The 15,694-nt window shown below is 42.8% G+C and overlaps 1 protein-coding gene across 2 annotated transcripts in view; it reads right to left on the bottom strand.

The window, feature by feature from the left end:
• LOC308335926 (eukaryotic translation initiation factor 4 gamma 3-like) overlaps nucleotides 1–15,694 on the bottom strand; it is a 79,912-nt gene that overhangs the window by 2,126 nt on the left and 62,092 nt on the right. For both annotated transcript variants that reach the window (XM_080793149.1, XM_080793148.1), the window contains 11 exons: nucleotides 13,634–13,730; nucleotides 13,157–13,280; nucleotides 11,649–11,863; nucleotides 9,844–9,974; nucleotides 8,130–8,296; nucleotides 6,646–6,771; nucleotides 6,133–6,214; nucleotides 4,325–4,423; nucleotides 3,520–3,666; nucleotides 2,838–2,919; nucleotides 2,546–2,692 (listed from right to left, as the gene is read on the bottom strand). In XM_080793149.1, coding sequence (XP_080649275.1) covers nucleotides 2,546–2,692; nucleotides 2,838–2,919; nucleotides 3,520–3,666; nucleotides 4,325–4,423; nucleotides 6,133–6,214; nucleotides 6,646–6,771; nucleotides 8,130–8,296; nucleotides 9,844–9,974; nucleotides 11,649–11,863; nucleotides 13,157–13,280; nucleotides 13,634–13,730 — 1,417 coding nt within the window. The remainder of the gene's footprint in view (nucleotides 1–2,545; nucleotides 2,693–2,837; nucleotides 2,920–3,519; nucleotides 3,667–4,324; nucleotides 4,424–6,132; nucleotides 6,215–6,645; nucleotides 6,772–8,129; nucleotides 8,297–9,843; nucleotides 9,975–11,648; nucleotides 11,864–13,156; nucleotides 13,281–13,633; nucleotides 13,731–15,694) is intronic.

Raw genomic sequence — 15,694 nt, forward strand, 5'->3', positions numbered from 1 at the left:
TAAAACGTTTCAGCCATGACAATGTGACACAGGCATAGGTACGGTACATCATCAAGCCTAGTAGTAGGGATGCATGATTAATTAAATTAGAAAATACTGTTCCTGAAGAAACAGTGTGGGCTCGAGTAGAGGAGGGCTGTGGACAGTTCAGAGACGTGCGTACCAGCGAAATCATCGGTAGGCAGGTTTGGACATTTCAAACAAAATGTCTAACTAGCCCCTCCTATGCCCAGCTTTCCGGGTTTGTGTGAACACAAACATTGGCTTGTGATTGGCTGATCACCCCATAGCGATGATTTGATTGGCTGATCTGAAGTACATATTGAAGATAAAAGTGAGGGCTTGACATTTGTGATGATTTGATTGACTGAGCACGGGATGATACACCTCAATTCATACGAGTGTGATTTGTTTCGTGTGATTCAAGATACCGATAGGGTTGCGTAAAGATCCGCCCCCGGCTGCCTCCGATTGGCCTACCGAACATTCCCTGCTGTGGCACACGGAACTGCTTCGCCTCTAGTCATGTGTCACATTCGCGAGCATCGGTGTCACAGTACCAGTAAATGGTGACGGCCACCTCGCGACATTCCCTACTTGCAGGACTCTGGAGGACGAGGATTTAATCTTTCCATAAAAGGTTTCAACTCGAGTCGGCTCTAGTGAACTTCGCAACGTTCAACACGGCAGTGTCTCTTGTGGCTCGAGTTCGCTAGAGAGACAGTGATGTCATCCCATTCATACACCGATAGCGGAGGAAACCATCCAAGGCACCAACCTGCACATCGGGATCAATTAGGGGTTCAGAGTCTTTCTCAAGGACACTTCGACACCAACTCTGGGGGAGCAGAGGATTTAACTGGGAATCTCATGGTTCCCATCCGGCTGCTCTACCAGGCACTCTAACCATGAGCTACTTCCGCCCCATGTCATGACGACAACATATCCTTTCAAATGAATTGTCAAATAAACAAAACGTAATTTCTCTAGGTCGTCCTCAGACGAGCCCTCCATGGTCGCTTCCAGTCATCCCGGTTCTCCATACATCTGGCCAGTTTGTTGGTGCTTTGCGCTCCTGCATCTTTCTTGAGTACATCCACTGCTTCCTTTAGTAACTTCCATTGAAAAATTCTTGTAAAGACTGGTGAACACACTGTCTGCTGTGTAGAGCCTGTCTGTCTGGGGTTGCTATGGTGCTCACTAGTGTTGCAAATTGCGGCTATGCTCAGACAAGCCAGTGAATCCAGAGAGAGCCAAGCAGCAGTGAATGAATGACCACCAGGCTTTATAGTGGAGGAGGTAATTAAGCAATATTAGGGTGTACTTTACCGTCATTAATGGCACGCCTGCATTGCTGCAAGAACGAGCCAATAGGCGAGTTCCGTATGTTTATTGCAATATATGGTGACATCACGTATGTTATATACGTAGATAGGAAACCACACTTGCAATTCTCCACGATTGCATCTCTCTAGTTTAGTCTCTAAATGTCTTTCTGTGTCTTTTCTTGGCTCTCAGTTCTGAGTCTTCTTTAGCCTGAGCAGACTTTAGTATCTATAAGTAAGGTGATACTAAAGTCTGGTCAAAAGTAATAACATTTTCTCTACACAATTTCGCAACACTTACTAGCGGAAAAAAGGTTGGTTTCTCTTGTATAAAGCCAGCAATGAAAAGATGAAGGAACTAGAAAAAGTGCCCCTCGGGGCACAGGTCTCCACCAGGGCAGGTCAGGTTGTAGTGGCGCTATAATAAGCCAATGTGAAAAGGGTGCCATTTCTTCTTACGCCTTGGATGGCAAATGGACGATCTGAGGCATTTTGAAATGCCCCATGCCTTCGGGTAGTGGAGACAACCAGCATGTTTGCGTTTTTCCTTCTCAATATTGGTTTACCACCTTAACTGCTGCACCAAACAGGTACTGCAAGTCACAAATATAAATTTGTACATAACACTATAACTGTTACCATTCCAGCATTTCTGGCTAGAGATGTAGTGGCTCAGCTGTTGACATGGTATATAGATATATAATTCCTTGAATACAGTAAGTTTGGTTTATTGAGAAAACAGCAGATTTCTTCATGTTTTGTTGCTGCATTGCGGTTGGCTTTATACAATGACACGAAAAGTCAACCTAGAAAAGGTGTAGGGAAGAGACTATTAACTTATGGGACGGGGCCCACTGGTGGGCTGTGAGGGAATTGCAAGTGGTTTTACAAGAGGTCACTTGTAAAAGAGATTTCTGATCTCAATGAGACTATACTAATACTTTTTTCCTAAAACTTGTGATACCGATGAATAGCATTTTAACGTATACTATGTTAGTTTCATTGATCGAAGCCAGAACACAATTAAAATGTTAAAATAAACCTGCTCTGAAAATGCACACCTGCCATGTTAAGTTGTCAGACGGGTGGGCAACCTAACTGATAGTTATCTGAAAACCTTTTCCGCTGTCCCAACAAGAGTTCAGAATTACCTTGACGACCATTTGACACAAAACACTTGACTCCATGCAAAACATGTGGCACAGTGGCGCGGCACTCACTTGGAGGCTGATCCAAGGTGACGATCAGAGCCTGAAGTGCATAAAGTGCTTGCAGCTGTCGCTCAGTGTCTGAGTTAAGGTACTTGAGTAAAACGGGCAATCTTCTCTGGATGATGGCCGTGTCAACCCGACAGGTGCTGTTCTCATCTGCAAGGGGAAACAAAAAGATGAGGGAAGGGGGGTATAGCTGGTGAGCTGCTCTGCTTCGAGCCTGACGGTGTTTCAAATGATGCAATAAACACAGCCAATCTGGTATAATAGTCTCTCTTTCCCCTCCGGGTGGAGTCTTCACCTTTCACTGCTGCCTTACAGACGGCCGTCATCAAAGCCCTCAGGAATGGAGATGAGCTCATCTGAGATTCATCTAGATTGGCCTGTGGGAGTGAAGAGGACATGGGAGAGGACGAAACGTATGTCAATTTCACATTCAAGGGAGGAGCTGTTACCACCCATAACTACTTAAACTCTATATACTTCGTTGTCCAGGGTCTCCCGGTGGTCTAATTCTCTTTGCCGTTGTGAGCATGTAGATCTGCAATTTATAACGTTTTTCCATTATGACATGCCCAGAATGAGGACACTGGGGTTCATATTAGGGATGCAAGATATATATATATATTTTTTTGATTATCGATGAGTGTTCTCATCGATCTCAATTCCATGAATGTCTGTCCCCCCGTGACGTCATGTGGCATTCAAGTCAATGGCAAAGTAATATGTATGTCTGCCCCACACTTGTGTGAAGTGAGTGGTGCCCTTTATCATTCATTCATGACCCCTTTCAAAATTAAGTCCATTAGGATTACTTTTGTCCCAAAGCCCTAGCCCAAATACTTGATATCATGATGGAGATGATTTCTTCGCAAACTATTTTCGCTGTACACACAAGATTATCAAGAAAACAACTACCATTTCAATATATATTAATTACTTTCCCTTATCGTTCATTAAAATAATCCATCCTCCAGCCGTACCTCTACCCAGTCAAAGATCTGCTCGTCGGTGGCCATGTCCTCAAGCAGGAGTCTCTCCAGCTGTTTGCTCATCTCCTCAGGAGACAGGATTCGTTTAGACAGAGCTTTTTCAGGACTGGAGCACTCTGACAGAGTGAACTGAAGCTTCTGTCAGGACAAACAAGAGAGGATGGAGGGGGTGGACATCATTATTCAATTTAAAAGTTATTTAATCATAATTGTTGTTGTTAACATCACTTGTCTACAAAGGGGTAGATGTAGGTAGATGTACAAAAGAGAGGAGAATTCCATGCTAGAAGGCTTTCTTACCTTTATTTGTAGTCGTTACGTCCCCACCAAAGAAGTCCAGGTGTTTATTTTGTGCAAAAGTGCATTATTGTCTATTTCCCCTTATATAAGCTCTCAATGAGGGTTGGGTTTTTGTGCTAATTTGGTTATTTCCATTGAAATAAGTAGTAAAGTGTGCCACTTGGGATACTATTTACATTATGAAGAGAGGACATATATAACATTTATGAGTGATGGAAATTAGCACAACACCCCAATGCCCCATTCAATTCAATTCAATTCATTGAGGGCTTACATTAGGGGAAATAGCCAATAATGCGCTTTTGCACAAAATAACACCTGGACCTCTTTGGTGGGGACATAACTACAAATAAAGGTAAGAAAGCCTTCTAGCATGAAATTCTCCTTTAAAACACCAGAGGCTACTAATTTGGTTGTTCCAGAATGACGATGCACAACCCAGCAAAGTTTGCCACTTCAAATCAATAATTCTAAAATACAGCACAGATCACAGTACCTGTTGTGAGATGAATTCCTGGACGTCTTCTCCCTCTGGTAGGAAGTCACTCCAGCTGAGGCCAGATTCCCTCCACAAAACACCTACTTTCCTATGGCTCTGTGGAGCGGAGAATGAGGGCCAGATCAGAAACGGTAGGCCTAAAACAGCTTAGCTGACAGCAGTCAAGCTACATTTATAAACAGGCTTTAGACAACAATGACGATTAATACACCCCGTTTGTCAGAAAATGCTCTGAAGGCTTTTGGCTAATTTAACGACCAGTTTGGCACATGAGAAACTAACGTATGTAATTAGGAAGAAACCTGCTGTATTTTATAAGATATGGGAGAAGTTCTTGGGCTTTATAGGTGTCCTATAAAGGTGATATTGAAGAGGCTTTGGATGTATAGTGGTTAATTGGAGTAGTCAGCTGTAGGGTGGGGGTAGCCCAAACATTTAGACTCTCGTAGGTTTTTTTCGATTCTGACAAATCTCTCAGAGAGTCTAAATGTTTTACCCCCCCCCCCCCCCATCACGTCGCGAAGAGCAACGTTTGTCCCTCAAAATCACTCTTACCTTGTACAAATGCAAAATCTAAGCTGCTTTTAATTTTGCCCCACTTGTTTGTGAGGTGTTCGTCACCATATTAAACACCGAAACTGCTTATTTTTCAATAAAAAATGTATTTTAATCCACTCTGTCTCGGAATCCTCCATTGTAAATGCGCAACAGAACATTGGCCGCGCCCCTAGCGGCCAGGGTTCTCTTGCGCATTTACAATGTAGAGAAAACCAAGATGGCCGCCAGATTCCGAGACAGAGTATGAACAGAGTGGATTAAAATACATTTTTTATTGAAAAATAAGCAGTTTCGGTGTTTAATATGGTGACGAACACCTCACAAACAAGTGGGGCAAAATTAAAAGCAGCTTAGAATTTGCATTTGTACAAGGTAAGAGTGATATTGAGGCACAAACGTTGCTCTTCGCGAAGTTATGGGGGGGTAAAACGTTTAGACTCTCGTAGAGAGATTCGTCAGAATCGAAGAAAACCTCTACGAGAGTCTAAATGTTTGGGCTAGGGTGGGGGTAGGGAACTGTGATGGGACATTGTGCATTTGTTTGTTTAACTGTATGTAATGTGTTTTTTTTGTTTTTTTGTTAATTTGCTTTGTATTTATGGACATTTCCTGATGTTTCTTTGAAGATTTTGTTTAGTATTTGTGCTGCCATGTGGTTGTGGGGGGAAATATATATATGTGAATAATTGCTTTGAAAATGCTACCGTATGTTGTAAAGAAAAATCAATAAACATATGTTTAAAAAAAAGAAAAGGAAATGCTCTGAAGATTACAAGGAAAAATAGGATACAGGGATCTCGTCTAGGACTATCTACAACTATCTATTATCTTGTTAGCAATTATTCCATTGCTAACTTTTTTCGAATAATCGGTCGCATCAGCGATACGACGTATGTGTGAGGGAGACATGTGTGACATGTGTGAGCGCCGCGGACAGAACTCTAGATGTGAAGACCGTGTCGCAGTCCGAACCTCTAGTTTGATTAAATTATCGATTTTTCTTTTTCACAGAGCCAGTACTTTGATTAACTGTTGCACCCTAAATCTGGTCAATCTTTGGATGACACAAACACGCACAACCACAGAAATAGCAATGCTTACATGAATATGAGAGTAACAGGACTCTTTTATTCTTAATCGATGTTAGCACAGCATATGTACTCTCCACTTGCTTCATAATAAGCACCTGCACATACAAATGGCTGAACACAGTAAAAAAATATGTGGGATTCAAACGTTTTCCTTACCATTTGTTTGCATAGTATGTGCAGTATTTCAGAAAATAAGATCCCAGCTCTTCCCACAGGAAGCAAAGGTTTGCTTAATTCGCTGTGAACAAACGACAGGTGTAGATGAGAGTCCAGGAGGGTTGCTAAAACAAACAGCTTGTTAAACCCATTTTGACCTGAGATCAGATTCAAAAAATGTCTTCTACAGTTTTCTGAAAAAGCTATGTTTCTGTCAGTGGTTCTTCAATTTTTCAAAAATAGCAGACCTACAAGCTCGTAGCACGCCACTCGGTGGCGCGCTATGAGCTTGCAGATCTGCTATTTTTCAATAGCTAAAGCATAACATGTGCCAACATCAAAAGGGGTTCCCGCCCAAAATGGGTTAAGAAGGGGTGACAATGAAATTGAGGTTACTGGGTATTTTGTTCAAAACCCGTCAGAAGAATTAACCGTGCGTTCCATCCAAGTAAGACGCATCAATAATGTATTCTTAACCCCCACTGCTGTACAGAAAGACGATCATTCCAGTACCTAAAGAGCTCTCTCATAGAGAAGCCCCCTTCCTTCAGCACTGGGCTGAGCAGCTCGGCCAGGTACAGCCAGATATGGGGAATGTCGATGGCCATGTCGTCTGCTAGCTCCAGGGTGTCCGCAAACCTGGAGGAAAACACACGCACACACAGTTCTTACAATTTTGTTATAATCAAATTTTACTATCAATTATTGAATACCATTATAAAAAATGTAATTACTATTGCGATGCTCATATATTTATATAGCATTTGGACAACTGCCTTGTGAGTATTAATAAACAAACAACATATACATAGTGTGTATGTAAAGACAAAATATCTGTTTATAACTATTCTTTTTTTTATTCACAACTGATGCCAGGTACTCATACAATTTGAAGTGACTTTTAATCAGAGCAAGTTAATTTTACAGACCTACGTCTTTCTGTCATACAGGTTGTCCAACGCATTGACTAGGGAATCTCAGGCAGTGACTTATTTCAGGATTTACTTTTCACTACGATTCCTTTAGTTCGTATTGAGCCACGAGACCATTGAGGTCGTCTCATTTTGGCAGCCAATCGATATGAAGCACTGTAACAAAAGGAGCACCGCTAAAGTAAACAACAAAAAGCTACTTTTCACCGTTGTTTTATGTTCCCCCTCTAAAAGACACCAGAAAACAATATGGGTCGACTCATTAGTTCCCGGCTGTGGAAGAACCAGTCCTTCTTGAAAATCAAGAAGGTTCGATGTTGTAATTCCTTTGAAGTTATATTTACATACGGATTGTGTGGCCCTGGTTTTTCCCTAATGGGACTTATCGAGGGTAGCTACTGGGACGTAAGTCGGGACTTGATCACCCCGGCTGGGTCACCTGAGTGAGGGGTATTGGGAGACCCGAAACCCAGATGACCTTGGGATACATCACTGAGGATACGTCCCAGGTGCATCCATTTATGTATGTATTTAGTTATAATTATATTATACATACTGTACAGTGTACATAATTTAGTTTGAGTTAATTAAAAATATAGGTTTGTTTTACTCAAACATTGCAGATGTAAACAAACATTTCACAGCATAAGGAAACAAACAAAATGTAGTGGTTGGTTTAGATGTAGTTGCTTTGTCGTGTTAGTCCTTGTGTTAAGAGAAATGTCAAGTAAATTTGGGAGTGATAGCAGCTTCCAGTCACATGTTTTGGGCCTTACATTTGGATTACGTACATTACATTGTGCCTCTAAGAGATTAAGGGGCTGTTATGGCGTTTTGACTCTGCTCCAAGTTGTTGGGCATTTCACTTTAAATGACTGATGGTCAAGGTGCACTCTATGATGTGTCTGTACGTGCTGATTTCCTTTTAGTACGCATGTAGTAAGAGGCCTTCTTACACTCGCTGTCAAAGTTTCCCCAACATGGTCTACTTTGGAGCACCTCCAGGTTTCAAACAATTCACTGACATGACATTTCTCAACTGTATGCATTCGGGGGGAGACTGACCCTTTACATAGCTCGGGTTTAGGCAGAATCCCCAGCTGCACCAACTGGAAGAAGAGCTGGCCTGTGTGTTCCCGTTTGGTCTGGTTGCGCTCCAGAGTAGACTCCACTCCCACTCGCACAAACACATGTAGCGGAGACGCCAGGTCGTCCACACACTGCACAGCCTCCTGTGGACAGACAGAGAAGACCAGGTCCATATACCCAGTGTCAGCTAGTTACATTTAAGACACAAGACTCTGATCTGGTCTGTATTATCTGGTGGATATCCTCATCAGGAATTCAGTGCATTCACAAAAGCACGACGTATGAGACTGAATTAAGACCTAGGCAGATTCTACAAATGCCTTCCCTAAATCAGTAGTACACACACTCTTTTGTATTTCAGGTTATTCAACATTTTTCAAACATAAAAAAATATATATAATCATAAATGTTCAAAAATAGCAGATGTGCAAGCTCGCAGTGTGGCATTAAAGGGACACTTCACCCTTTTTGCAAAAAAATATATGTCAATGACGTTTAGAAGCTTTAGATCACTTTCCTGGGGGTATTTATGTGTGTAATATGTGGTTTTAGATATTTTAGATTGTAGCAGTGAGCCTGGTGTCTCTGATGTCATGGACACTGGTCTCACTACCTTCCTGGACAACAATTCCCATAATTCTTTGGTGCACTGCTCCTCCTTGTGGATAGGGGGGAGAGCTGTCTTACTGAGACAACATGTAGTCCAGGAAGGAAGTGAGCCCAGTGTCCATGACATCAAAGACAACAGGCTCACTGCTAGGCCCTTTCTGAAACCAGTCCCTTGACTTGAAGTGCTCTCGGGAGGTTCCCTCGTCAGGAAGTGCCCCTCCAGCTGAATCAAGTTCCCTTGATTAGGGTGCTGGGTATAAAAAACTGTTTGGAAATACACTTGTCCTCCTTGTGCAGAAACAGGAAACAGACACCATTTGTTGCCATGGTTACCATCATGCAATTGTGTTACCTTTTATTTTGTTTGTAGGCCTACAGCTATATTGCATTGCATCATGTATGTTTGTGTGACATGTGGATTTCATTCATATGGAAAAAGGAAATACAGCGTGACTGTCAATGTCATATACATCCATGGTGTTTATAAATCATTGTGTTAAAAGTTGTTTTGTTTGTGTGGTTTCATTTATAGTTTTTCACGGTGGGGTAAATAAAGAGCCCTTGTGAACATCAGTTGGAGCGTTGTCTATTCTGCATCAGATGAAGATTGTTTATTTATAATTTATTTGTGGTGGTACTTCCATTTGTAGGTTGCGGTTTCCATGCGGACAGAGAGCAGGGCTGCACAAGGCAATCGAGTCTAGATCGGCACAGACTCGCTCTTGAGGGCTTTATAAGCCACTTCCACTCAAGGCTGCTTGGTTTCGGACGACACTTAATATGGCGCAGCCTCGCGTGAACGCGCATATCGAGGGCAAGTGTGTAGGGCGAGTGGCGAGGAGCTGGTTTCAGAAAGGGGGCTCACTGCTACAATCTAAAATATCTAAAACCATCTTGAATAGGGGGACGCGTTCTAGCATGCACGCGCACCGTTCCGTTTCGTCCTGGTGTGTGAACGTCAAAAAATGACTGGCAACACGGCGTGGTACTGCGTTCTACGAACATGACACCACTGGAGAGGAGGACATCACAGTGCAGTGAATTTTATCACATTACAAGATTCATTGGGGGGTCCCTGTACCTTGAGATCATTGATGTGTAGGAACTCGTCAATAATAGACTTGCATTTCCTCTCCATCTCTTCCTCTGACAAGGCCGGTCTGTCAGGTGTCTGGGGTGTCTGGGGCCTCTGGGCAACTGGCTCAGCTTTCACTGTCAGGGACGAATCAGAGTCACAACACAACAAAATGCTTGTAGGGCAGTGGCTTACAACAATTGGTCGGAGCTCGGGACACATTCTTGGGTCACAGAATAATTTGTATGGGCTGTGAGTAAATATCGTTTAAAAAAATCAATTCAAATGATAAAAGAATAAGAAAGTTTTCAGGAAATAAATTAAACATTTCAAAAACATTTAAGAAATATTGAAACTTGAAGATCTACAAGCAACGCATTGTGAGCATCTAGACCTGCAATTTCTTTTCACAGTTTTCTTTTTTGTGCTTTTGTTAAGTTTGGGCTTGAACTGAACGTTTGGGAACTTCTGTTGTAAGGAGATGATAAATCTTGCTTTTGCAGATGATATATCTATTGAACTGACATAAAAACCTCTTTCCAATTCCTTTTTTTCCATTATCATTGGCCAAAACTCCCTTATCCACTCCGCTCATGACTTCTTGCATTTCGACAGCTCCCTTGTCACACCCTCCACCCGCGTCCGCAACCTAGGTGTCATTTTCTTACCCTACCCGCTATCATTCATCCACCATGTGAACCACATTGTTAAAAGAGCCTTCTTCCTCCTCAGGAACATTGAGCGTCTCCAGCCCTCCGTGACCCCTTCTGCTGCTGAAAGCAAACACTCATCCACGCCTTAATTTCATCCCAGTTAGACAACTGCAACAGCATCCTCCATCCATGGCATCACGTCCCAATATGTTAAAAACTCAGCTGCGCGCCTACTCAGCCATACACGCTCCAGAGACCATATCGCGCCAGTCCTCCACGACCTCCACTGGCTGACCGTCAAACAAAAGAGTCCACCACAAAATGCTGCTCACCTCCTACAAGGCACTGCACTACCTCTCTGCCCTCCTCGAGCCACATGTCCCGTTCCCTCAGGTACAGTGATGCTGACCTCCTGAAGGTTCCAAAGACCAAGCGCAAAATCTGGGGCGACAGGAGCTTCAAAAAGAGCACGCGCGTGAAAATACGATTGCGTAATCGCCCCTCAACAAAAAAAAAAGAAACGACTGAATTAATAGGTGCGTCAGTCGCTCCTCGCCTGAAAAGGCCTTTAGAGGTATATTATTCATGTACTAAATACTCCCCAATACCAGTAGCAGTTTAGTTTTCCTTCAGTAGCCTACACTGTGAACAAAAGAAAGCAGCAACTGCACACTCACGCATTTGGTCGTTTGACCTTCTTCATGCCCTTTCCTTTTTGTTCAATCTGAGTATATTCAGCTCCAGCATTCACTTCAGTTTTTCTTTCTTTCATGGATGAGCGATGATTTGTTCACTTCTCTGCAGCCTGCACTGTAAAATCCTCAGTGCTAATTGAAATCTAGTCTCAGTCTACAAATGGAACACATGCATTTTGTTTCATTTAAACAATCATCTGAGTTAAATTGAGGTTTTGTTTTTAGAAAAAATAAAATGGCATTCAATTTATGAAACACAAAGGGTTTCTGCCAACACCTTCGGGAATGTAATTACGTTACTTAAAGCATGATCACACCAGTAGTCCAACTGCCTCCAAACTAGGGACACATACTGTATCACTTGTGGGTCTGGCTAATGGGAGTAGAGTACATAATTCAAAAAAATTGTGTGGTCTTTATTATGTTCTGTTTGCATGTTTGTACACACGGTAGTGTCCCTCACCAGGTTCTCTGGCTCTGTTACGCTCTGGTTCCGTCTTGTCCTCGGTGACACTTGGTCTCCTAGGCTCGGGCGTGTCTCTGTCTCTGCGGGGCTCCTCTGGGGAAGGGCTCTCCGGCAGCTCTTTGGAGCTTCCTCTCCTGACAAAAGGCCCCGGCCGCGACAACGGGACAGAGCTCAGTGGCTTCTCACTGCGTTCTCTCCCTACACTGCTGCGACTTGTGTGAAGAAAAAGAGAAAGACATGAAGTCAGATCATATAGCAGAGAGAGAGAGAGAAACAAAAAATGTTTGGACCTATGATTTGGACATGCACTAGATGAGCAAAATATCCCCTCCCCTATTTCTCCCAATTTAGTCATGATGCCAATGAATTCCTCCCACTTCCATTCATTGGGCATCCTACACCTGCCAGTGAGGAAGCCTCACCTCGAGGACATAGAATCTACATCCTATTCCTCCTGCTCAACATTCCCGACTGACAGGCACTGTCCCAGCTCGTAGAAATATGTGCATTAACAAATGGCACACTTCGAGGTGCCCGGTGGCCTAGTGGTCCAGATGCATGCCAAATAATAGGCTCTGGCCTGACAGCGCGTTGCATGTTCGAGTCCTGTTCATGACGACCTTTGCTGCATGTCTCTCCCCTTCTCTCTCCCGCTTTCCTGTCAATCTTCACTTTTTTAATAATAATTTTTTGCATTTTTTTAATGCAACCCATTTTTTCACCCAGGCCAGTGTCAATTATCTAATGTAATCCTGGGCACTACACTTCCTCTGCCAACCTGGGGGGGGCAGAGGACTGACCTCATGCCTCCTTCTATGCATGAGGAGTCCAAGCTGCTTCTTTTCACCTGACAGGGGGTAGTTTCCCTGGCCGGACGTAGCGCGTGGGAGGAACACGTTTTTCCGACCAATTCCCTTCCCCTCCATCAGGCGCCTCGGCTGGCAAGGGGGAGGTAGGTATCCAAGAGACCAGGATTACTGCATGTTTTTTGTGAGGGTACCTACCCTAGGGGACACGGGGAGAACATGCAAACTCCACACAGATAGGCCCTTTCGCCAACCTCGCCTTGGGTATGGGCACTGATGACGCAGAGGAGAGAACCCAGGACCTTCTAGCTGTGAGGCACTACCAACTGTGCCACCATGTCCCCATAAATGACTCATTGAAATGCAAATGAAAGAGAGATGTACTGTACTTAACTACTGTATCATCAATGTTAAACACTTGGTAGCTAAAAAGACAGAAATACACACAACTACATTTTGTCATGTTAAATAAGGCTTAAGAAAGGCTGAATTATTTGTGTTTTGTTCAGAGCTTGTTGAAATGCAATGCATTTGTATGTGACTTTATTATGGTCCGAAATAACATTATGATATGTAGGAAATGTAGTAATTTGAAAGCCCTAGACTCAGCGGTCGTGGGAAGGTACTTTTCTCCTGCGCCACTTGAGTGCTAAAGCTCAGTTTAAGCTCTAATTTCTTTCTAAGAAATATGCCCCTTACCTTCCCAGAGTTCTCCTGGAGTCGTAGTCTGGGGTGTGTGTGTTTGGGGTGGAGGTCTGCGGTGGAGGGGTGGACTGAAGTGCAGAATAGCGATTCAGACTGCTGCCGGCAGACCTTGATAGTTCTGATAGGGATGGGAAAGAATTATGGCCATTATGAAACTACTCATACGCATTGGTAGTATACACTTTAAGGGGCAACTCCTGGGTGAAAAATGCCCTACAAAGCCAAAGTGGAGTAACTACATTTTTGGACACAGCGACTTATTTGTGCATCTAACAGGTCAAATTAGCCTACGTGAATTTGGGGGATAAACAATTACCTCAAAAACCTATTTACAATTAGTGTAATTATTTGCCGATATCTCATTTTGCTGACCAGTTGAAAAACATTTAAACACAATACAATATCAGGAATACTGTTAATGGAAACAAGATCTTCCTCATCTATGTCAGGTAAATATTCATACTGGCTGACCTGAATCAGTGCCAGTGGCCTTGGCTCCGCCACTGCTTCCCTTCATCCAGTTGACTTGAGCACGCGGGCCGAGCTGAATCTTCTCGTCCATCTGAGGCTGAAAGTTCAGAGGTCATCGTCAAATACCTGCCATTTCTGTTTTCTTTAGACAGTAAACAGGAGCCCATCTGTGAGCTAAAGACAAATGCAAATATATGTAAACAAAAATGGTCTGCACGACGCTTTGAATTGTTCATGGCAGAGGCTTCTAACCGCTGGTTGGTGCCATACCTCTGCTGTCGGTATGCGAATGAATGAATGAACACTGCAAAACGCCTTGGATAAAGTAGCTATAAAATGTAAACCACTACAGTGTGTGTGTGTGTGTGTGTGTGTGTGTGTGTGTGTGTGTGTGTGTGTGTGTGTGTGTGTGTATATATATATATATATATATATATATATATATATATATGTATTATAGTAAGGACATACCACATTTCACTGTACTGCAAAATATGCATACGCAAGTACTAAGCACTGACTGAGCGTGAGATGTGCTGACAAAGGGCTGCTTATATCCTGCCCTCAATTGCTCTTTAACAGAGTCCATTATCTTTCCTCTTAGGCTATCCAAAAAGGTAATTGAGATCAAGTATTATTCAAGATAAAGTTTCGAGATAAACGCTGTATTACATGAGCCTGGGCTAATGAACATTGCTGAACTCTTGATGTCCTCTCCCATCCCCCACTTAAATACTGGAAACTGAGCATATGCCACACAGATCAACCAATCAAAATGCCTCCTCAGCTGCCAAAACCCCCTCCGTGTTGAGAGATGTGCACAGATGATAGCTGGAGCTTTGTCCTATTAATTGAATGTGCTTGCATTTGTTTTGGACTTGAGATAAGGCAACAAAAGTACCTTCTGTATTTTAAAGACCAATAGAGGTGACTAGAATTTAGATCTAGTCGCAACTCCTTGCAACCAAACAGTTTTAAGGTCAAACGCACCAATGCAACTGCCATTGGGGATAATGGTTGTGAGTAGTTTCAATAGTTGCATGTTGCAAGGAGTTGCATGGTGAATGGTGCAGTTTGGGCTTTATATGAATGCCAAAAGTGCAAACACACAATCATTTCCACTTCCAAACAATACCTAAGCAGGCCAGGAGATGAACTTTTGAGGCACTTTCTTTTTCTGTCAGAAAAACACAGGAGCAAAGGGCAAAGGCATCCCCTGTTGGTGCATTTCCGTTGCATAGAACCTGCTCAACTCGACTTGCTTTTTTGGTTTAACATTAGGCAAAAGTACCTAGTACTTTTATTTTTTAAATAACCTCCATCAAGCTCTGGCGATACCAAAAGGACAAGTGAAAAGTAAAACACTGCAGACTACTGACTGACTGAGAATTGTCACTTCAATGCATCGTGCATAACTGCATCTGGACAGCCTCCCCTATAATATATAGAATATTGTTAACACATTCTTAAATTAGCTACTGTAAATGTGAAATTAATATTATTATATGCCTATTTCTTGCCTAAAATGTTGTCAGAAACCCCTCCAATGTCAAAGCACCCCACATGACGTCATGTGGCAGCCAAGTCTATGGACTTTTACTTTTTTAATGTTTGCTTAAAGATTACTATTATCAAACATTAACTGAGGCACCCATCACTTCACATGAGGGTGATTTTTGTTCATTCACTTAAACTTTAGAATTGTTAAGCACTCCCCTACACAGGGAGAGGGATGGACAAAGCTACTACCACCAGCTATATTGAAGAGAACCTATCAGCAGTGGGAAAGAAAGCTAGTCAATTTAAGCGGAGCCAGTTCTATGCAATGGAAAAGGCCAAAAGTGTTCCTATAATTTTTACTAGGTTATTAGGTTATTGTGCACTTTATAGAAAGTGCCTCTCAAATTATATAAAATGCCTCTCTCTATAAAATGCCCATCCAAAACGTTGAACAATCCTACAGTTTGGGAAAACATGGCCAACTCCGTCCTGCAGGGGGAGCCGGGAGGGAGCACTGCAGTGCTTTATGTGACTGAGCCTCATCTGTGCAGCAGCAGGCAG

Source organism: Protomyctophum bolini, assembly GCF_963924005.1.
Source record: "Protomyctophum bolini genome assembly, chromosome: 2".
NCBI classification, from domain to species: domain Eukaryota; kingdom Metazoa; phylum Chordata; class Actinopteri; order Myctophiformes; family Myctophidae; genus Protomyctophum; species Protomyctophum bolini.